This window comes from Lycorma delicatula, chromosome 10 (assembly GCF_047948215.1).
Source record: "Lycorma delicatula isolate Av1 chromosome 10, ASM4794821v1, whole genome shotgun sequence".
Taxonomy (NCBI): domain Eukaryota; kingdom Metazoa; phylum Arthropoda; class Insecta; order Hemiptera; family Fulgoridae; genus Lycorma; species Lycorma delicatula.
In genome coordinates, this window is record NC_134464.1 from 71,484,641 (window position 1) to 71,507,690 (window position 23,050).

Genomic DNA, 23,050 nt, shown 5'->3' on the forward strand with positions numbered 1-23,050 from the left:
TATTGCATGTTAGCCTTGACTAGAAGTAAGTTTACCAATTGAAATCTTTTAAATATTCCAAAAGTTGTATCGTAAATTAAACATTTATTTACCTAGAAACCTGTAAATAAAATCTTTTTATTTGAATAAAAATTGTGTTTTCATAAGATGAAAAATCTATGATTAGTTTTGTGACTTTTTCTGTATTCTTCAACAGACCTATAAATTTTTATATTAGTTTTTATAAATTGGAGATGGGGATAACTGCTGAAATCATTGAACACTCGATTTACAAGATTCCTTAGTTCTTAATGTGATAGTAATTTTGATTATTTTCTTTTATACCATATTATAGAAAAAACCCTCAATTTTCTAAGCTTTACATAAAAATACCACATTGTAATTTAATAAAGAATAAACATTACGTACAATTTTTAATCCATTTTAACCAGTTTATATAATAGTCTAATGATTATAAAATAGTTGTATTTAGTTGAGTTTGTATTTATTTAATTTGGTGATTTCAAGATAGGATATCACCTATATTCACATTTAAAAATTTCAGTGTAAAATATGATTGAGCAATATGAGTGAGAAACTGACTTATTAAATAATTAATTGTTACCTCAGTCATTATAGAATGAAATTCAGTTAATCGAGTTTTCCCTGTATTTAGAGATCACTTCTTTAAAACTATTCAGTAATTACTATAAAACTATTTTTAAAATGATATGTTACAATGGTTTTAAAATTGTTCAATTGTAATAGGTGCATAATTTGTGCTACAAGCTAATAAACAGTATCATAAACAGTATCATCTTCATACATATTGTTATTTTAAAATAACAATGCGATATGGATAAAATTTGTATATGATTTATTAAATAATCTACAACTGAAATATTTTGAATAAAAACATTTTCAAAGCAAGTTTTCACTTAACCATTTAGTTTATTAGAATATTTCATTTAGTTTACATATGAGTATGTGTATGTTTTTTTTTTGTTTTATTGTTATAAAAAAGCATGTTTATTATACTGTTTTATTCTGTTTCATACTGAAATAAAACAACTAATAATAATTATTATTATTATTATAAATGATCACACAGAAAAAATGTATATTTAAAAAAAAGAAATAAAAAAAATTGCTGTTTCAACAATAAATGAAACATTGCTTTATAAGTAAAATACTTAAATAGATGAAAGTTTAAAAATTTTATTATAAAAAAATTAAATAATTATTCAGCAAAAATGTTTTGCTGATATTTAATCTTTTTGCTGAATAATTTTTCTGTTTAGTTAGAAATAATGAATACAAACTTAACATTTTGAACTACTCTGAATAGCTTAAGTAAGTTTAACTTTATCTGATTCTTAAAAATTCAAACTAGATAGTTAGATTATGTGGATATTCTCTCATAACACCTTTATGTTTTTGGATGGGAGTAATTAAAAATAATAAAAGAAGAAATTAAAGTTGATATTTTGAGAATATGTTTAAAAAGACTTTTACTGATCAAATAAATGAATATTTCAAATTATTAAAAGAGAATTATCATTTAAATATATCTTGTGACATATAATTACTATTGTTATTTCTGTATTATAGACCACTTTACACTTATTGAATATAAATATGAAACATCATCACTTTTTTATACTAATAACTTAGACAAATTATAACAATGACTTAGAATAACCTGTTCTTTGGGTGTTACATTGAAACATTATTTTTTTTTAAAGAATTAATTATTCTTTTAACTCCAGTTATTTATTTATCATTATGAGTTTTGAATGTGCATCAATAGTATTTTTTTGTTGTAAAAGTTTTATATATTGATTAAACATGTACTGTTCAGCAAAATAGTGTGTTCTCAGTCAATACGGATACTGTCAGGTATTTTCATGTATAGCATCTAATGATTCTAAATAGTGTTCTATTTTTTCTAATAAATTTGTTGCTACACTTGCAAAATCTTCCCATGCTTGAAAATCTTTTCTTTCCATAATTGTTTCATCAATTTCACTGCCTTCTACAATTCCAAATAACCTTTCTTCATCTGAAAATAACAAGTATTAATTTTTTTAGTAATAAAATTAATCATTTTTAAAAAATAGAGAAATGGGTCATAGAAAAAATGAAAAACACCATTTTAACACAATTTGATGCAATGATTCTGAAAGCATCTTGTAAAATAAAAGTATGAGTGTCATTCATAAGTTGGTAAATTATACCTTCTTATAAAATAATTGGTTTTGCTACTTAATCATCTCAAAAAGTAGCACTCTCTTAAATGAAGAGTAAAAAGAAAGATTAAAATGTTGATATCTAAGGCTGAATTTTAAACAGATCCTGATTGAGCGTTAAAACTGAACAATATTGGGCGCATTTTCAATTAACAGGTGATAATTACATGCTTTGGTATTTCGATTTCCATAATAACCAATGATAATTGTTAAAAAATTTATTATAATAATGAAACAGTTTACTGAATTCAAACTAAGTTTGTCTTCAGAAAACATAATCAGAAATTTCTAATAATTGTTTGGTGCAGTTCATACCTCCAAGTTCATAACTCAAGATTGTAGTGTTTTGTGATGATGAAATAAAAAAAAAATAATAATAATAATAGTAAATAAAAAGGACAAATAATTTACCTAAATAATCTAAAAAAAACTGTATTACAAACACTTAACATTTAGTGGGTTACTAGAATCTGTAATTAACATTTTTTAATAAATTGTAGAAAACAAATTACACTTAAACTGAAACAACAGAGGCCATGAGACACACCACTTACCCCAAACTACTGTTCCACAAGTACAGTGTTTTAGTAACTTATGTTTAGTTTACTTACATTCACTACATCAGTTTTTTAAAATATTATTTTAATAAAATCAATTAAATCAGTTTATTCATGTTATTTTTTTTCTCATTACAATTGATAATAAGAAATATCAAAAATCTGGTTCATTTTAATAAATTTATTCCCAGATGAAACATTAAATAATATTAGTGGTGACAACTAAATGAATGTGTGACTATTCATTAACTTGTGCTGCTAATAATGTATAGAAAGATATTAGAGTATAAAAAGTCTGTCAAAACCTTCCTCCTTACAAAAAAGTTACCATAAGATTGACGATACATTGTTTGATTCAAAGCAAAATCTTTTTTGTTATTATATTTTTTCAATTGCACATAATGTGGATTGCCTTAAAAATTCTCCTGTAATATGTTAATTTTTTTAAAAACTGGGAACATGAAAAAATTTAAAATTCAAAATAGTTCCGTAAACAGTTACATAATGCTCACAAAATTTTCAATTTTTAGAAAATGTTTCTGGAACCCATTTTTAGAAATTAATATTGCAGTGACATCATTTTCATCCTTGTATTTCTTTCCTTTCAAGGTTGTTTTCAAAATAGAGAATAATAAAACAGTAGAAACACAAAAAAAAAAATAGAAAACAGTAAAATAACAGAAAATAGTAACAATAAAAAACAGTAAAATCAACTTCTGCCAGGTCAGGAGTGTACATGACATTTCTGAAAAATGTTACATTGTGCCATATAAGGTATTCTTTATTAGCGTGAATCACTAATGTACTGCCAACATTTTTTTAGCATTGAGTAGATGAAAAGGTTGTATTTTAGATCGTTGTGGTCAAATAATTTTGATTTTTTTATTCGTATTCCAACTTCTAATAATATTTCTTCAAAATTTTTTTTTTCTATTGATATGAATGTTTTTATAATTTATTGTGGAGGTGGTTCCCTAGTATGAGTATCAAATATCAACATCAACACTTTTATGGAAATACTTGTGCTACTCACATAAAATTGCATTTTTTGTTATTGCTATTTTAATACTTGCAGTGTTATATTATTTTGAAGTAATTTCTCTGACAGTGATTTTTTAAGGCAAACACAACAACATTTGCATGCTCTTCATGTATGAGTGATGTGGTGATGTCAGGGCTTCTTGCTGGCCAAGGCAATGATAACTCTTCTGACCCATGCCCAATCCAGGAATTCAGAAAAATTCCATTGAGGCACTGCGGACATTCAAAGCAAAATGTGCTGGAGCACCGTCTTGGTGAGATGATTGCTGAGTAGTAATGTCAGCAATCTCTTTTGCCATTAATTCTCAAAGAAACCACTTGTCAATCATTTTCAGATAGCGTGGTGATTAACTGTGCTATCGAAAAAATAAAGACCAAAGAGATATTCAGCTGCCACCAAAATTCTCAGTCAAAATCATAATATGAGGTGGATGTTGTTCAATTTTATCAAAAAAGTGAGGATTGCCTTTCACCCAAAAAAAAAATTTCCATTACAAGAACTTTGATAGATGAATTGCACATTTGTCTGAGAACATATATGTTCTTTTTATCATTTGCTCTTGAAATGCGTTCAAGCAATAACTGACATGCATAAACATGTTGATCAAGATCATTGTCATTCAACTCATTAATTGTGGCTGGACGAAAACATTTATCTTTCAAGTCCTTATCCATATGATCTTGCATTGTTGATTTTGGAATGCCTAATTCTTCAGAATATTTATGCATTGATTTCATTGGTGATCATTGAATCAATGTCTCCACAACGCACATGTTTCAGCTAGAGTGCTCTGCCTCCGACTGTGTGGTGCATCAAGAACACTTGTCGTTGCAAAAGCCTTCTCCTGTGTCAGTAATGTTTGCCGTGATGATGACTATTTCCCAATACACACAAAGAAGTCATTCATAATGTTCTCCAATGTTTTACCAGTGTGTGACGTTACAAACAAGCTATCAAACGCTCTTTGACAGTGAACACACTTAAATCTTGTCATCTCCGCGCTCTACTATGGCTAAGGTCATCTCACCATGAGTGAATACACCGAACAATTCCCACCACGACTTATCCTCCCCACCTTTTCCAGCAGTAGTGAGTGATATCAGCAGTGAGAAGTGGCAGCAGTAGAGCTCGATAAGTTGGATATTATAGTGTAAAGAGTTTTCCCACCTTCTCTGTACATTTTAAACTGTGGTTATGTTACATAAACACAAAGTTTTTGTAATTCTTATAGAAGAAATAAGAACATGTGTCAGCTGTATTTAGCTTTTCTGAGAATTATTCCTTATAAAGCAATATTTTCTCTACAAAGTTACTATTTTAAACAGAACAGAGTGAATTTATAATTCTGAACACAATAGATTCTTCTATTTTTTAAAGATACTTATATTGTTCTTTAATTTTTTTTGGTTGAAAATAATTTTAGAGTATTATTTTTCATTCACTTATTGTTAATTATAGTAATCAATTGCAAGATTTTTTATTTTTTCTTAGAAAAAATTTTGAGAATTTCAAGGGATCCATTGAGCTCTTTTAAGAACATAATGTTCTTATTTACATAATATAGAAGTCCATGTAACATTTTAACCATCTTAGCCTTCTACATAATGTCTCTCTCTCTCTGTCATAACAACCTCCAATGATGGCATCATTGCCAATTGTGTCGTTGAATATTATTGGAGGTACACAATAATGTGTGTATACTTCGCTGTACATTAGTCATCAACTTTTCAGATGAACTTCACAGAATAAGAACTGTATAAAAAGTGGCATTGTATATTTATCATTAAATCAAATAGATATCTATTGAATTCCAAATTTTAATTTATATAAACACATTTTTCATATTATTTAGGACTATTACAGTACTTACCCAAAAGTTCAACCAATACTGATAATAACTGATTTGTTGGTTGTACACCAAGAGCTGCATATAAATGAGTTGAATCAATACAAAAATTCCAAAGTGCTTGACAAATTAAATTTGCTAATTTCCAATCTGATTCACCATATTTACCCAGTATCCAAATTAATCTAAAAAAAGAAATAAGTTACACAAAAATATTTTAGTTTTAATTAAGATTACAATGCTATATCACTTGTTTTAAAAATGTTTTTATAAATTCGGTTTTAGCTTATTTATGGTTTAACATTTGACCTTTTCAAGGATAAAATTGCTCTCTCAATAGATAATGCCACTAAATTACATTCATACATGGTATTGTAGATGTTGAAAAACTAGTTGTTTTCAGAATGTTAGACTGCCGAAGTAATGTAATTATGGAGAGATAGATGTAATATTTTCCATGTTTTGTTGCTTATTCCAGTCTACCACAATCTTTATTTAAGCCAACCAGCTCAAACTAACTTTTAGTCAAATACATTGCTGTTCTGGAAAATATTTGCTGATGAATGTTTTTTGTTCAAAAATTGGAAATAATATCTCTTGTGAAAGTATTCTGAGATTAATCAGTCCAAGGATACCAAGAGAACTAGAAACATTTGTTATTGAAGTCTCAATTTTTATTACTGTACTTTTGATTTGTGTACATCAGAATCAGGTTAGTATCTGAAACATATTCTTTATAATACATCTATAAATCCTCAGTAAAAATCTAAATTGTGCTCTCCAAATTGGTTTATTAACAATAAAATTCCCAAGAAAGATTATCAGCTTGAGTAGCTAATTGAATAAAACTTACAGTTAAGTGTACTCTATTTTCTGTAATAGATGTTACATATAAAGAATTTGTCTCGCAAAAGGTGTAACTACAACTTTTAAAGCAGTATTCAAATTGACCGATTAGAATGGAAGACATGAGTGCACATCATACAGTGTTCAAAAAGTGACATCTTATGGAAGAATGTTTTGTTCTTTTGCTGCAAGTTTAATTGAGGAAAAAAGAGGAAAATGGGTTGTACAATGCAGCAGAGAATATTCATTGTCTCCCAGTATAATAGATGTGCCAGTTATGCCCAGACCCAGAATGCTTTCACAGAAATGTATAGTATGAATGCACCAAACAAGTCTTCCATCAAGCGACTTTATGACAAGCCGAAAATGCTAACACCAGAAAAGTTGATCCACATGCGCACTTAATATTCTGTTAGTCCCAAGAGGTCTATGCGACGCCTATCTATCCTGTCTCGTCTCTCTGTTGGTAGTTGCTATACGGCATTGTGCAAATGTTTAAAGATGCATCTGTATAGAATCTGTATTGTTCAAGAGTTGTTACCTGCAGACACTGAAAAATGTGTAGCTTTCTGTTAGTAGTGGTTTATGTCATCTGTAACGCCAGATCGGGAAGAACTCTATGATTGGTTTTGGTCTGATAAGTCATGGTTCCACACTTTGATGGATATATGAATGCACAGAATTCACGTATTTGGTGTATGGAAAATCCACATCAGCTGCAGGAGTCTCCTCTACACGGACAAAAAGTGGGTGTTTGGGGTTCAGTGTCGTGTAGGCAAATCTTCATGACACAGTGAACAGTGAGTGCTACTTACAGGTAGTACAACAATTTGTTAACACTATACCTGCAGACTGGGTAGGGAACATATGGTTTCAGCAAGTCGCTGGTTCATCTTCAGTAAATAAAATGATATTTAGTTATATTCCAATTATATCCTTTAATATGTAATAATGTTGTATACATGTCTTTGTATGAAAATAATTGTTATAATGTTACTGTTCGTATAGTGCTTGTGTTGGATATAGAATTAGAATAATATTACAATAATACATTTTAGACATTATAAATAATTATCAGCTGGTAACTAGGCAGTTAAACAGATTCATATACATTTACATAAAGAAGAAGATGATATAGTTAGTCTATTTGATTACAATAAATAAAGAGGAGATGAATACAATGAATACATGAGACTGAACAATGCTACGGGCTCACACAGGTAACACTATGACTTTCTTGGATCAGTGTTTTCATGAACAAGTGATTTCAAAGGGTTTGTGACCCCCTCAGTCTCCTGATTTATCCCCTCCTGACTTTTTTGTGGCAATACCTTACGGATGCTGCTTACAAAACTCATCCTCACACAGTTCTCGAATTGCAGAGAAATTGAAGTGTGTCACTGCAATTCCTTAACAAAATTTACAACATGTGTTTAAGAGCATGCAACATCATATTCAATTACATGAATTGCATAATGGAGGTCACTTTCAACAACTACTATAACTTACTCATTTTCCTGTAAGATTGCATCACTTTTTGAACACTCTGTATTTTGCCTTAAACATATGGTCCAATATCTGAATTATTACAAATTTTCTATAATTATAATTAAAATCATTTTGAATAAATATTTATTATGCAAACTGCACATATATACACATTGCGCACAATTGCACATATTGTGCATATATATATACTTCAGGATAAGCTTGCTAGGTAATAAAAACTCAACTACAAATGCTATATTTATTATTTTACTTAATCAGAGAATTTAACATTATTCTGATATTAAATTAAACTTTACACAAAAATATAAACTTTTTACTAACAGAAATATTGATGATGTATTCATCAAGTGGAGGAATGAAAAATAATGGAAGGAGAATCTGTCTATAAAAATAATTTAGAGCAAAAAATTTGTGTCAGAAGAAAAATACAACAAGAAGATGAAGAATCAAAGTTAGTTTTAGTATTAAGTTTACCTGGCAATTCCATTATCTTCTTTTAAAGCAATTCTTTTATCCCAATCTGACATCATATTGACAAGAACTCCAGTTGTTGTTGTTAAAAGGTCTACATTTTCTCTTTCCAAAAACCTTACTAGCAAACATAATCCTATAAAAAACAAAGTTTTTTTAAAACTAATCTAAAAAAAAAAATAATTTTTGGATTCATTTAATAACTTTTTTCAAAGATTACCAATATTTTTTTTAATGTTATCTAAATGTACAGATTTGTTTAAAAAATATCAACAATTATTAATAATTTCAGAATATTAAAATTCATATGTAAATTAAAGTTCATAATAAATATTTTGCTTCATAAATATAATGTTTCACAGGAATTAAAATATTTTACCAGAATTTAATCTAAAATAAAGTGAGAAAAATAAACAAAAAGAACTATTAACAAAATCATGAAAGTTAAAAAAAATGTTTATAATGTTCAACTGACAGCTTCTGCAGTATTAAATAAATAATTTTTTTGTTTTAATTGATACATAATAAAACATTAAATAGATCATGCCATTATAAGATAAAAAATAGATATAATTGAAGTTTATATTTATTATCTAAAATATGAACACATGAAAGAAAAAACATAAATAAGTTTTACAAAATAATTTAAAATTGAGATGTTATTAAAAATTATGTTAAGCATACTTTCCTAGCATCATAGCTCTCTAGAGCTATGCTGCCAAGAAGGAAAGTATGGTAAACAGTAAAAAAATAGGGTATGGGTTTTTGCATTTCTTGATGGGACCCAGGCCCCCAAAAACCAAAAAAAAGTGAAGGTAATTGAAGCTTTATAATTTCTGATTAGATACGCTGATTTTGATGAAATTTTGTACAGCTACTCTTGTATATGTGGCAATTTGTTGCTAAAATTTTGGGGTCAATATCTCCAGGGTGTGGAGTGGGGAGGATTTGGGAGTTAATTTTGTTTTTAAATTTTGCAAACATGCAAAACCATGCATGCTTGTTTTAGCATTTTTTTAAAATTTCCCCCATTATTCCCCCTTTACTAAAAATAAAAAAAACTATCTTTTTATTTATTGCATAATTTTTAACTAAACTTTTCTTAATGTTCTCCTAAGCCTAGTAGTAGTGCAGCTGACAAAAAAATCTTTGGGAGCAATATTGGGGCTAGGGGAACCATTCAAAGTTTAAAAATATAAATTTCTTCATTTTTTCCAAACTTTTTTAGGTTAAAAATGTTTATTAAAAAGGTTATTAAAAGATTAAATAATACATTTTTAATAATAATATTGCAATGAAATTTTATCATAGTTCGCCCCATCCTAAAAAAGAAATCTTAGCTAACTTTTTATTGGTTGCACATTTTTTAGCGGAATTTTTTTTAGTTTCTTCTATTTAACATAGTAAACATAGAAAAACCAAAAAACTTTCTTGGAAGGTGATCCTAAAGGTCGGGGAGAAGAAAAAAATACTAATTTTCTAATTTTTAAAACTTTTATGTTTTAGATTTATAATAAAACTTTATCATAAGTTACCCCATGCCAAGAAATAAATTTTAGGTAACCTTTTTCATGTATAATTATTTTTCTACTGTATAAGAATAAATAACCATGTCAAAAAAGTTTTACAACTTTGTTGTCAGTTTTTTTTTTAACTAGTATTATTTAAAAACTCATAACTACAGTAATATTGTTTCTGTAAAACAAAATTTTTTAACAGTATTCAAATAGATTGATGAAAAAATCTTTAAAATGGTTTGGTAATTTATTACAAAAGGCAATGGAAAAAGGCCCTTTTTCAAAAGCTGAAGTATTGTGTTGAGTTAAGAGTTACTCATACATGAAAACCAATGATAAACCAACTTTTTAAATTTCTTGATACTTTTACATTTTATTTACTTTGATAGTGCAAGTCATAAAAGTTAAATTTTTAAAAATGTTATGAGTGTAAAACAATGGGAAAACTTTAAGTTACATAACTATTAAAATGAGAATAGAGTCTTGCCTTTCTAATATTAATGAAATTTGTGACAAGAAATTGTAACTGTTATGATTTAACTTAAAAAAAAAATATGTATGTCTTCCATCATTCCCGAGATGAAAAATACTTATTGAAATTTTTTTTCTAAAAAAATACACTTTAAGATCCAAGGCTATAAGATTTATTCCCTGATGTAGGGAAATAATTTTTAACAAGTGCTTTCAACTCTCTCTGGTTGGAATTCTTTTTTGCCAATTTCTCATTAAGGATGCATGCAAGCAAAAAATTTCAAGAAAGATGTATTAAAATGAATAAAATATTAGCCCCTTTTGTCCTTCTCCATTAAAAGCTGAAAATTGATGTTTAAGAGAAAGTCAAATGATTCATTTAGTTTTATATAATGTTTTTAGAACAATCACATTTGGAAAGAAAGTAAAATATTAAAAATAAAATTAGTTTTAGACCCCATATTCTATAAGGAATAGTTAGTAAACAAAGATACAAGACTAAAAATTATTTTAAAAGAAGTTTTAATTTGGAAATGAGTTGTAATAGTTTAATATTATATCTTTATTAATCAACAAAGTCACCATGTACCCCAATGCATTGGTAAGCCTAGGAATGAAATTCTTGATTCAAATTTCAGAGAAATTCCTACCCATTCTGTTAATGATGTCTTTAGGATAAGACACCTTCTATGTGACTTTCGGTCGTGATGCCACCCCCTCCATACCTAGACCTTATGGACCTTACGCAAAAGCCCATAAGGGCTTTTGTGAGGTCATCTTCAATACCTTGTCATTTACATCTTTCAATCCAGCCTCAGTCAGGATCCCACTGATGCGAATGCCACAAGTGACATTCCCATCGGTGTAATACTAATTACCATGAACTTATAAGCAAAACAGATCATGCCAAGTCTTAAATAAGATTGAGATTGAATGGACTACATGATAATGAAGAAACTGAACTACCTACCCAAAATAGGCAAAAGTGAGTTAAGCTCACAATATTAAACTTAAAACATTAAGCGTAAAACAACAACTAACAAAAATACTAAAACATAATAACTGTAACAGCACAACAACAAAACTTAAAGCGGGAAAATGCAAGCAGAACCCTAACCCCCCTCAGCAATCCTATCCTTTGCAAGATAAATTATAAAATTTTCCACAGTCATCCATTCGGCCCGGTTCATACAATTAGCATGGAGATCTAATGATGACCTGATGATATTGAGCCGACAAATAGTTTTCGTATTTGTATTTCACATATTGATATAATACATGGTAAGTGTCATCTAGTTGTCCAAATTGTGGACACATTTCATAGTCTACCAGACTGAATTTCTGCAGTCTGTCCCAAAAAGCATCGTGGCCAGAAAGAAATTGTGTCACGTACTTATTAGGGTGTACCTAAGAGGTGTCCTGTAAACCAAAACTATTTGGGGAAGAGATCATGTATATAATGCCCGCTTGTTTTGCAGCAGGCCAGGTAGGATGAGGCAACAGACGTTAATGATATCATTCCTACACTTTAGACCTTGTTAATAACATAAAAAAATTTTTTTTTGATCTTAACAATCTGCATGAAATGTTTATATGGTAGTCAATCAGTTTTTCTTGCAATTGTCTATCAACATTTACAGTACCATCCCGACCGACCCTGTAGGGAAAGACCCTCCATGTGGCAGTCTCGGTCGCTACGCCATCCCCTCTGTACCCTTATGGGCTTTACCGGAGGTCATCTTCAGAACCTCAGCAAAAGGGGCATCTCTCAGCCTTGTTCTTGCTTCAGTCAGGATGCCACTGATGCGAATACCACATGTGATATTCCATCAGTGTACTACTAGGAAGTAAACTCTTTAAAACAAAAACACATCTATGTTGGGTCTTTAACAAGACTGAATGACATGAAGGAACTGAAATTAAAAATGCAACTACCTACCAATAAGTTACAATTCAAGTTCAATCAATAAGTTACAAGTTCAACACGCAACCATTACATAACACAAAACAAGAAAAAAATAAACTGGAAAATAAAAACTTTTGAGTACCTAAATATATACCTAGTTTTTGGTAGCAATTTCAAAAATTTTATAGCAATTTAGAATCTATAAAGTATTTCATATTTTTCAATAGCTATTTCATAAATTCTTGATATTCAAAAACTTATACTGTGGGGCATTATTAAAAATTCATTATCATTAATTGCCTATCAACACAAATATTTTAATTTTCTATATGATTTAATCAGTAACAACAGATTGTCATTCCTTTCTTATATAGAATCACTTCTGTTTACTTTAAGTTTATGACCACTCTGGCATGATTTACCTGTTTATAATATTCAAGTTATAAAGAGAAACAGATTCAACATCAACTGATTTTCAGCAAAAATGTCTTCTTTTCTATAAGGAAGATAAATCGCTGAATATACATTATGATTAGCAGGCTTTGGAATTGAATTATTGAAGTCAATAATAGTGATAAGCTTCCAATTTTTTTTATCACGCCATCGCCATCTTCAATTTTCACAGAATAATATATATGTTATTCCAATCTGTGGTATTAAATACTGTTCATTAATATCATATACAATTTATTTCTTAATGTACATGAGTGGGTGATTTATATGATATGCCAGATATCTGATGGAAAAATAGTGATGTGGAATAAGAGTATAATAGCTGAGTAATAATGGTGGTATTCTACAATGAACATTAAATGCATACTAAAAACACATAAGATTCATCACATTTGATGAATCTTGTAAACTCCAGTATCATGCAGGTGCTGCCAGAGACAGTAATGATAATACCGACTGAGAAAAAAATAGTTTTTCTAGAATTATATTATTTTTTGTTTGTTTACTTCTAAATATATTTAGTTTAAATATTTTATTATATATTACCTCCAGTTTCTAATAAGAAATCCCTTATCTGTTTACATCTTGTTAAATTTCCTAACACTCTTGTAGCTTCTATAAGGCATTCTTCACTATCTGATATTAAAAGAGAATTCATTGCTGAAAAAAAAGTAAATATTGTAAAATTTAGAATCACAGTTTAAAAAATTTATCAGATCTGTTATGTAAATTTTGGTGTTATACTAATTGTTTTTAAAAATTTGACATCTTCCAAATTTTTCATAGAATAATATTGTGTCTAATTCAATATAATGATCTATATGTTTTGAACTCACCACATGCTAGATAAATCGGACACATTTGAATTGTTCTTAGATTTTCTTTTTTATTAAAATTAAGAACTAAGTATGTAGGTTAAAAATTGTTATAGTGTAGTCAATGACATTGTACATGAGTGTACTAATTTCAAATTAGTTTTATGAGAAAAATATTGTCTGCATAAGATGTTATTTACATATAATATTCAATGTATTTAATTATACACTTGTAATAGTTTAGTTTGTATAAAGTTTTTAGTATAACTAAAAAATTGTATAGCTAGGAATAACTTCTGATATCTTCATCAACCAAGATGGTTGATGAATGGTATTTCATAATGAAGTAATTTATCTACTCTAAAAAAACCAAACAGAATTTTACTTTATATTTGAATTGTATAATGTGCAGTAAAGTAATTAATTTATTTAATGTAAATTAATCTACCAGAAGATTATGACAATTATCTATGATACTGTATTTCTATCAAATTTTCTTTTATACAGTATTAATTTAAACTGTTTATTACCCCTTAAAATAATTATTAGAAAATTTTGTTTTATAAATCTAGATCGTAGTGTATAGGACACTGTTAAGGTAAGTAGAGAGACTTACCTTCAGCAATTTCAATCTGTCGTTTTACAAATGGTCCATCAAACAATCTAGTAAAATTATTTTCTGGATTTGAATAAAATGATAAATTATTCAATGTACTTAATGTAGAAAGAACAAGTTCTTCACTTTCTGCTAATGATTTACGTCTTAATATTTTTAACAATATATCGAGAAAATGGAATGATTCCTTAAAAAAATAACAACATTAGTAAAATTAATTAACAAATAATTAATAATAAAAAATAAATACATTTATCTGAATGTTTCTGATGAAAGCATTTAATTAAATGAATCCTTCCATTGAAGTGTACATTCATTTTTCCTAAAAATATTTATTTCTATAAAACTACTGAAGTATATATGTTATATTTATTAGTAGAACACAAAATCACACTTCACAAATTTTCAAATAACTTCATAAAGTATACTTTCTCTTGTTACAAATAATAAAGTATAATAAAAATATAATGTTAATGAACAATTAAATTAAAGACACCAGTTTTCATAATTTATAAAAACTTATTTGTCTTACACAAAAGATTTTTGTTAAAAGGTTAGCACAAAAAATTATCTGATAGGTAGGTAACACTATTTATTAAGAATAACAAATAGACATAAAATATATGTTCTTGAGATCAGCAAGGAATATCAACTATTGCTGCTGTAAACATTTTACATTCTTCTGTAAAATTTTTCATTTATTCAGTTGTTTGCTAACATTATTAACATCGACAATCAATCAGTACTACACAAAATTTGAAGTTAATATTAGCATCATCCATTGTGTAAATCAAATCAGTACTTCCATTAATTTTTATAGATAATTACCATAAAAAATATGAATTACTATGTTTGCATTTTATTTTTTTTACTTAATGAATTAATTCCATATATAAGCTTGAAGCTTATCCTTAGGAATGTGTAAATGGAATTTTGCAGCATATGGAAATGCCATGCTTGAGTCTGATTTGAACCAAGGACCTCTGGATGATACGCTGAGACATTACCATTCCACCAAGGAGATCGATATTTACTTGATAAATCAATAAATGACATGTCTTATCACATCATTTTAAACTTATTTCAACACAACTTTTACAAATCATTTATTAATTTCAGTAATAAAAATAAAATAAAAATTTTAAAATAAATTATGTTTCATTGCTATTATATTTTTAATATTACTATAACTATTCATAGGGTTCACCATTGTTCAGATTAGCTCTCGATATTTTTATCTGTATGCATGGGAATGAAAGAATTTTCATATCCAACATATGTTGAATATAGCAACCGATTAATAGCCATTCCTTTTTTAAAAAACTTTTAAGTGACACTGACTGTTATCGGTAATAAATATCAAAAGCTTGTAGGAAACTGCAGCTATGTTATTTAACTTTGATGAATTGCAGAAATTATGGCTTCATGAAACCATGACTTCAGTCACTGGAATTTTATTCTTTTTGTATACCATCTAATTTCATGGATGTCCTAGGTGTAGCAGAATTGTAGTTATTAAGAGATACAATCTATATTCCTCCAAATACAATTAAAATTAATTACGAGTGGTATGCAATAAGTGAAAATGTGTAATATACATTTTCTCATTCACCAATTCCAAATATCTATTTTCACTTTCATGTAATGCACTATGATAAAATAAAACTAACGTTGAATTCTTGCAACTTAGAACAGAAATTCTTAGAGACTATATTCAGAGACTTGCCTCATACAATGAAGGAATGGCTAAAAGAAATAGGAAAATAAACCTTAAGAGAAAAAATAACTGTTTACAAATAGAGTAATGATTTAGAAAAAAACTGAAAAGGTGCAAATTGTGTGAAAAGTTGTGAATCTTTTTGAACCTAATGAATTGTTATATACCTTTGTTGTGCTTTCATAATTATACAATGATTCATTTTCTTCATCTGTACCACAGACTAGAGCAATTCCTACTTCAGCATGCATACACATGTTAGCAATTATACGAATCATCTGAAATTAAAAAAAAAAAATAATAATATATAGAAGTATATTACATAAAATTTGTGAATGGAAAAGTATCAGCCCAAATTGATCTTCATCATTGATACCATTGGCAGCATTAGAAAATTGTACTAAGTTGAGTTTTATGGTAGATAACTAACTAGTTTCCAGTTGGTGGAGAGAAAATTTGATTGCTTTTCTCATGTTTATGGTTGCTTGTTGTTTTGGGGACTGCTGCTGCCTCAGATTAGGATTATTGCAGTCAGAATGATTTGGTGATATGGATGTAATAAAAATTGAATATTATCCCAAATGGACAATTTTCTTCAGATGTGAGGTTTTACTGCAACTTCATAAAGAGGAAAGAGTTATATCTTAACAGAGAGTCACATCAATTGTAACTATCATTTATTTTTAATAGATTGCTTTGGATGAATATTTATTTTTGGTGCAGAATTTACACTGGTGTAATCTGATTTTGCAATTAAGAGAAGGCTCAGCTAAGAGAAAGCCCATTTAAAAAGAAAAACATTGCAAAATAAATCTTAGAGAAGCTATTTATCTGATAAAAAACCCTAATGGACATATGATGAGCATACGAAGTCAGGCAAATGTTTTATTTTAATGTAAAAAATATAACCTAAGTTATAAAAATCAATTACACAATTGTGTAATTTCCTTCTTTTTTTTTAAATCTTTAACAGTAAATTTTGTATTTACAAATCTTTCACATCACCAAAAAAGAATTTGGTCTTTTTTACTTTAAATAAATACTTTTCTAATAAATGTAGTATGTACTGTTTCTAAATAAAATTCAAATTTTTATAACTTTTCTTTGTTTTATTCAACTTATCTTACACCATTTTATTCAAAATTTAATTTTGTACAAGTTTTTAAAGTTTTTTACCCACTTAAAGATTTTTTACCTCAAACATAAAAAAAGGGTTTTTTACCCTAATTAATTGGTTCTTACCACAGATTTCTTAAAACTACTGCAGATATGGTTCTAGGACCTATTTTATTCAATTTTTCAGGTGAATAAGCATAATAAATCACTAATTCTGTCCCTTAATTAACATCCTAAAAATGTCAGTGTAACTTCATTTCACCGGAGTAGCTGAAATCCGAGGGAAATCATTCACATCGTAACTTGTAAATGAAGCATCTTAGAATATATGTTTATAAGAACTTTTTCCATTATTTTCATGAGGACAATAGGTTATGAAAGTCTCAAAAGAACTTTGTGATTCGCCTATATATATATATATATATATATATATATATATATATATATATATAATAATAATAATAATAATAATAATGTGAAATTTAATTGCAAACAATTTGCAAAATGCAAAACATTAGCAAACCATATTGTTTCTTGATATGATTTTAAGAAAGTTGACTCGTTCCTGAGTTATAATACTTGGCTTGTTGGTGTTTAGTTTTTAATAAACAAAATCACAATAGATAATAAACTATGTTTACATATGTCAGACAAGTATAATTTTAGTTAATTTATCATTTGGTGTTTGTCTGCTGACATAATTATAATATTTCTTGAGAATAGGCCTACATTTTTATAACATGTATAATATACATTTCTTTTTGTGGCAAAATACTTAATCATTTATAAAGTATACACAGCAGAATTAGAAAATATCTTAAAGTAATCCATAATACCATCCAATAATCTATATATATAAAAATCAATGTTTGTTTGTCTGTCTGTTCCAATTTAACTTGAGATCTACTGGACAGATTTGTCTAAAGTCTTGCACACCTACACTTTGAAGCCCTGCGATGAACATAGGCTAATTTTTTTGGACCTCTGACATAATGAAATTTTACACTTTATTTCTTCCTTAAAGCTTATTTAATTTTCAAAATGACTGATTTTCATGAAAAATTTAATTTTTAGCTAACATTTTTTTGAACTGATTAATTTTAAAAAGGGCTGAGGTTTTAACGTACAATTATTCCTAAGTTTCAATTGATTTAGCGCACCTGTATATGTAATTTTTACGATTCATTCATTTACAATTTTTACAGCTGTTTTAAAACATAAATAAATAGCTGCTTTTGTTTATCATGTGTGTGTGTGTTACTAATTTAAAGTGTGTAAGGTATTTAACTGCAATATTTTAAATTCTGTGATCTTTTTTCAAAACATCATACCATGCCTAAAAGACATTCTTCAATTGGGAGAAATACAAAAAAAGCAGGTATGATGAAAACTGTTCGTGCGGCAGAGACTGAAGACAAAAGACAGTCAAAATTGGAAAGCGACCGAATACACACAGCCCAATCCCGTTCGACTGAAGCAACTGAGCAATGGGAAATATGTTTAGAAAGCGACTCAATACGCACAGATCAATCCTGCTTGACTGAAACAACTGAGCAACGGGAAATGCGATATGCCACCGTTACTGTATGTGTGACTGACTGCACCTGCCTCTGGTTACATGACTAATAAATATAAAATAAAAAGATTGACCACCACGGGAAACGCAAGTAACCATATAGCGCAAGCGAAGCTGCGCCTGGGAGCTAGTATAAAATATTAAGTTGTATTTATATGAAATCAATTTCCTTCTGCGCATGAAAACTAAACTGAATGTTTTCGATTTTAATAACACGCTCCGTACTAGCTACCATAGTCCATGTTTGATGGACATAGTCACTTTGCTGTTTGATAACATTAATGGAAATCATATGCATACAAAATAGATTTTTATATTATGAAAAAAATACACATTTTCACATGAATAATTAACTTTTCACCTTAATAATAACATCTTCAACTGATCCATCAGAACCTAAATGTTGACTAGTGAATGTTATCTCAGAGTCTCCACTTTGCATTTCTAAATCTTTTTCCAGATAATTATCTAATAAATTTAATATTACTTTTAGTGCTCCAGGCTCCTGATACAACTGAAAAAAAAGAATTAGAGTACATTTATAAAATCACTTAACTAAACTATTTAATAAAATTCAAAAATATTAATTTATTTCTACAAAGTTAATAATTAATAATGAAAACAAAGCAACTTTATTGTAATGTAATATTTATTTTATAGTAAAGTCAATTTGATTTATTATGAAAAAAATTGGGTTCTTAATTACGAAACTTATCTGGCTGAATATAATTCACTGGTTAAAAGGGAATTACCCTACTCCTTGCCCTATTTTCATAAGAAAACTAACAGTATCAACTTCTCGTAAATCCTAAAGCAGAATACAGAATTGAACTGTATATTTCTGGACTCAGAAAACCTCAAAATATTGAGAATTACAAAAAAAATCTGATAACCAAAATTTTTATTTAGTACAATACTTACTTACAGTAGCATGCAAATTAATCCAAACACAGATGTTATGTAATAAAAAGTAGCTTTATTTAGAAAAAAAAAATCATACCTGTACAATATGTGAATATCTAGTAATTAATATGTCTTCCTTTATTCTTAATCAATTCATCTACATGATTTGGTATCAATTCAACGAGCATACTACACATTTTTTTGATTTCATCATCAGAAACTATATCAAAATTATTGCTTCAATGAGGCCATTTTTTGTGGTACAATTGATTTTTGAAAATTGTTTATTTTTACTATTGCCTAAAGATTTTCAATTGGGTTTAAGTCTGGAGAATTGCCTGAAAGCACGTTAATGTTTCATTCTTCAAAAATGTTTTCAACTTTTTTGGCAGTACAGCATGACACCAAGTCTTGTTGAAACGTTTTTTGTCTTGTGGGAATTTGTTTTGAAGTTGTGTCATAACCCTTTCCTTCAGAATCTTGATATATCCATCACTTTTCAACATACCATTAACTGGAAGTAATGAAAAAGGAATTTCAAATGGGAAACAACTCCAAAACATTTTTTTCTGGGGATGTTGGATATGAGCCAGTGACATATTTTCATCTGACGCTTTTCTAATGTATGGAACCCTTTGATCCTGCATATAAAAATGTGACTCATCAGAAAACATAACATTTTTTCAGTTTTCTTTGGTTCAGTTAGCATATTGGTTTGGCCCCAACACCATTTTTTTTGTATATTACTGGTTTAAAAGCTGCTTTTTAGCTGGCTGATAAACTTTCCATCCAGCTGCAAGAAGTTGGCTCTAACAGTTGTCATGTGTAAACCCAAATAATTTTGTATCAAGTTACTTTTTTTCACTAGTAACTGATCTTGTGCTGGAGCAGGTTTTCTGTTACGGCTTTCCTTTGAGGTGAAAGCAACAAGTCTCTTTAAATTAAAAAAAAAATCATTCACTGTCCCTAGTCCAATACCACACTCAGAAGCTATTTGTCATTGTGTCATAATGGTATGCTCAGAAAGAGAAATAGTTTTTGAACGCTTTCTTGGAGTTATGTTCATTTATATATTTAAGACAAACAGAATGAAAAATAAGAAAATATGATTTTGTGATAAAAAATGAAATAAATTTTCATAAAACACTATTTTTATAATGTGAAGATTGCAAAATAATCAAAGAACAATAACCTCACATTACACAAACAACTTAATAAATGGGTGTAGTTAGCAGTGTAGCCACAAACAAAGAAATAAACAAAAAATTCCATGTCAGATTAATTTGCATGCTACTATATTATATAGTATACACCAATCATAAAAAAATTCAAATTAAAAAAACCTTTATAGAAACTGAAAGAGTGTAACTTAGATGAATTATTACCTGAAGTCTAGCTGTACTACTTTTAGCCATTATATTTCCAATTGCATAACCAAGTCGTACGACAATATCCTGACGTCCTGGAAATTTATGTAACAATTTTGTAAATGTTCTAAAGCATCCTTCATAATTTATCACACAATTGCAACATTCATCATTTGTTGAGATTATACTGAAAGTAATAAACGAACATGTTTATACATTATGTTTATACATTATATAATACATAAGTGATTAGACATTCATAAGAAAAATAGGCTTTTATTTTATAAAAACTATTTTATTAAGGAATCATTTAATTATTAAGAAGTTATAATTAAAACAAAATATATTGTATTTAAAAAATAAATTTTCTCATTTTAAAAATAAAATTATTAGAATATTAAAAATACACAATTTCTAATAGATTACAGTTATACAAGTATATAAATGAATAAAAATAACTAACCAGCTATCAATTTATAATAACAATACTTTTTCTTTTTTTTTTTTTTTAATATTTCAGCTACAGCCTATCATTACCACTTACATACTGTTTGGAACAAAATTTTACTTTCTGTGAGATAAAGTGAAAAAGGGATTACAACTACAGTGATGAGAAGAACGTTTCCATTAATACGTGAACAATATTAAAAATAAATTTTATACTTTAATTCTAAAATAAAAAGAGATTCATTTTAGGTTTTAAAAATCCTTATTTTTACCTTTTTGCTTTCCATGTGAACAGAGCTAGAATAGCTATATTAAAGGGGAAAGTATGGTGATCATATAAAAAATGGGATATTGGCTCTTTTTGCAAATCTTTATATTTTAGGGTCCAACTAGTTCATAAAAAAAAAAATCATATGTATATATGTACATGCATATGTTTGTCTCCTTGCTTTTGGCCTTATTTCTCAGGTTGACTGAACCAATTTTCTTCAAATTTGGCCAAATATTATGAGAAATAGATCATGTTAACTTTTTTTAGAATTTGTTAAGTAGTACAGTAAATCCGTTGTTAAAAACGGCCAACTATGTGTTTTGAATAGGCATCCTGACCCCGAAGGTAAAGAACCCTCCGTGGTGGTTGTGGTCACCACTCCACCTCTTTCGAACTTATCCCTTAGGGACTTTACCGGAGGTTCTCTTCAACACCAGCAACAGACATCTTCCAGTCTCGATTGCCTCAGTCAGAATGTCACAAATAACATTCCCATCTATTTACTACAGTAACATAATTAAGCCTAGCCAATAGTCTTAAGGAAGACCATATCGATTGAGCTGAATTACTCTACCCACCCTAAAACAATAAAAAGGAGCGAGCTCAACATGCAACATCGATCGTGAATTAATGAAAACAAACCCTAACTAAAAACAAAACACAAAGAAAAGAAAAGAAAACCACTAAAACTAAGACTCTACAACCAACAAACCAAAACCACAGACCAAAAATGAAAATATACATACACCTAAATATAAACAAAACCTAACAAAAAACAAACAAACTGTGAGAAGAACACTAACCAAAAACTAAAACACAATGAGAAACATTAATATTAACCTTTAAAACACCGTAAACAAACGAACACTTAAACCGACAAAACCAATCGAATGTAAACCAAAAACAAACACATGCCGCCGCTCTGTCCACGGTCTGACCACAGGGATAAGCCTTGCAGTCTATCGTCCTTTGCCAGGTCTCTCTTGCCAGGGAATAAAATGAACATTCCGCCCCGTATAACACTACGGAATCCACCAAGGACTTCGGTCTACTGACATTCACTATGAGCTGGCTGAGAATAGTTATAGCCCTCGCGGCTTTGCCAGCGACTCTCCGTAGCTGCTCAGCAAAGCTGAGTTTCTGGTCAGTCATCATACCAAGGTACTTCACGGTCGGCTTGGTCTCGACAAAGTCATCCCTGATCTGCAATGGGAGAAGGGTGCTGCTGTCAATACATTTCTTCATTAGAACCACGATTTTTGCCTTGTTGAGGGTTAGCAGCAACCCATGGTTGTCCAGCCAGGCACTGACTCTGTGCTTCACTCGGCTGAGCCTCAGTTGGGAATAACAATAAATAATATAAATAATCCAAGCTT

At 28.7% G+C, this 23,050-nt stretch overlaps 1 protein-coding gene across 1 annotated transcript in view; it reads right to left on the bottom strand.

Moving 5' to 3' along the window:
• Nucleotides 1-1,700: 1,700 nt before the first annotated feature.
• LOC142330881 (armadillo repeat-containing protein 2) overlaps nucleotides 1,701-23,050 on the bottom strand; it is a 57,835-nt gene continuing 36,485 nt past the window's right edge. Inside the window, exons 9-16 of the mRNA XM_075376348.1 lie at nucleotides 20,975-21,143; nucleotides 19,048-19,200; nucleotides 16,162-16,272; nucleotides 14,278-14,464; nucleotides 13,393-13,506; nucleotides 8,503-8,635; nucleotides 5,698-5,858; nucleotides 1,701-2,041 (exon numbers count right to left, since the gene is read on the bottom strand). Coding sequence (XP_075232463.1) covers nucleotides 1,875-2,041; nucleotides 5,698-5,858; nucleotides 8,503-8,635; nucleotides 13,393-13,506; nucleotides 14,278-14,464; nucleotides 16,162-16,272; nucleotides 19,048-19,200; nucleotides 20,975-21,143 — 1,195 coding nt within the window. The 3' untranslated portion in view covers nucleotides 1,701-1,874. The remainder of the gene's footprint in view (nucleotides 2,042-5,697; nucleotides 5,859-8,502; nucleotides 8,636-13,392; nucleotides 13,507-14,277; nucleotides 14,465-16,161; nucleotides 16,273-19,047; nucleotides 19,201-20,974; nucleotides 21,144-23,050) is intronic.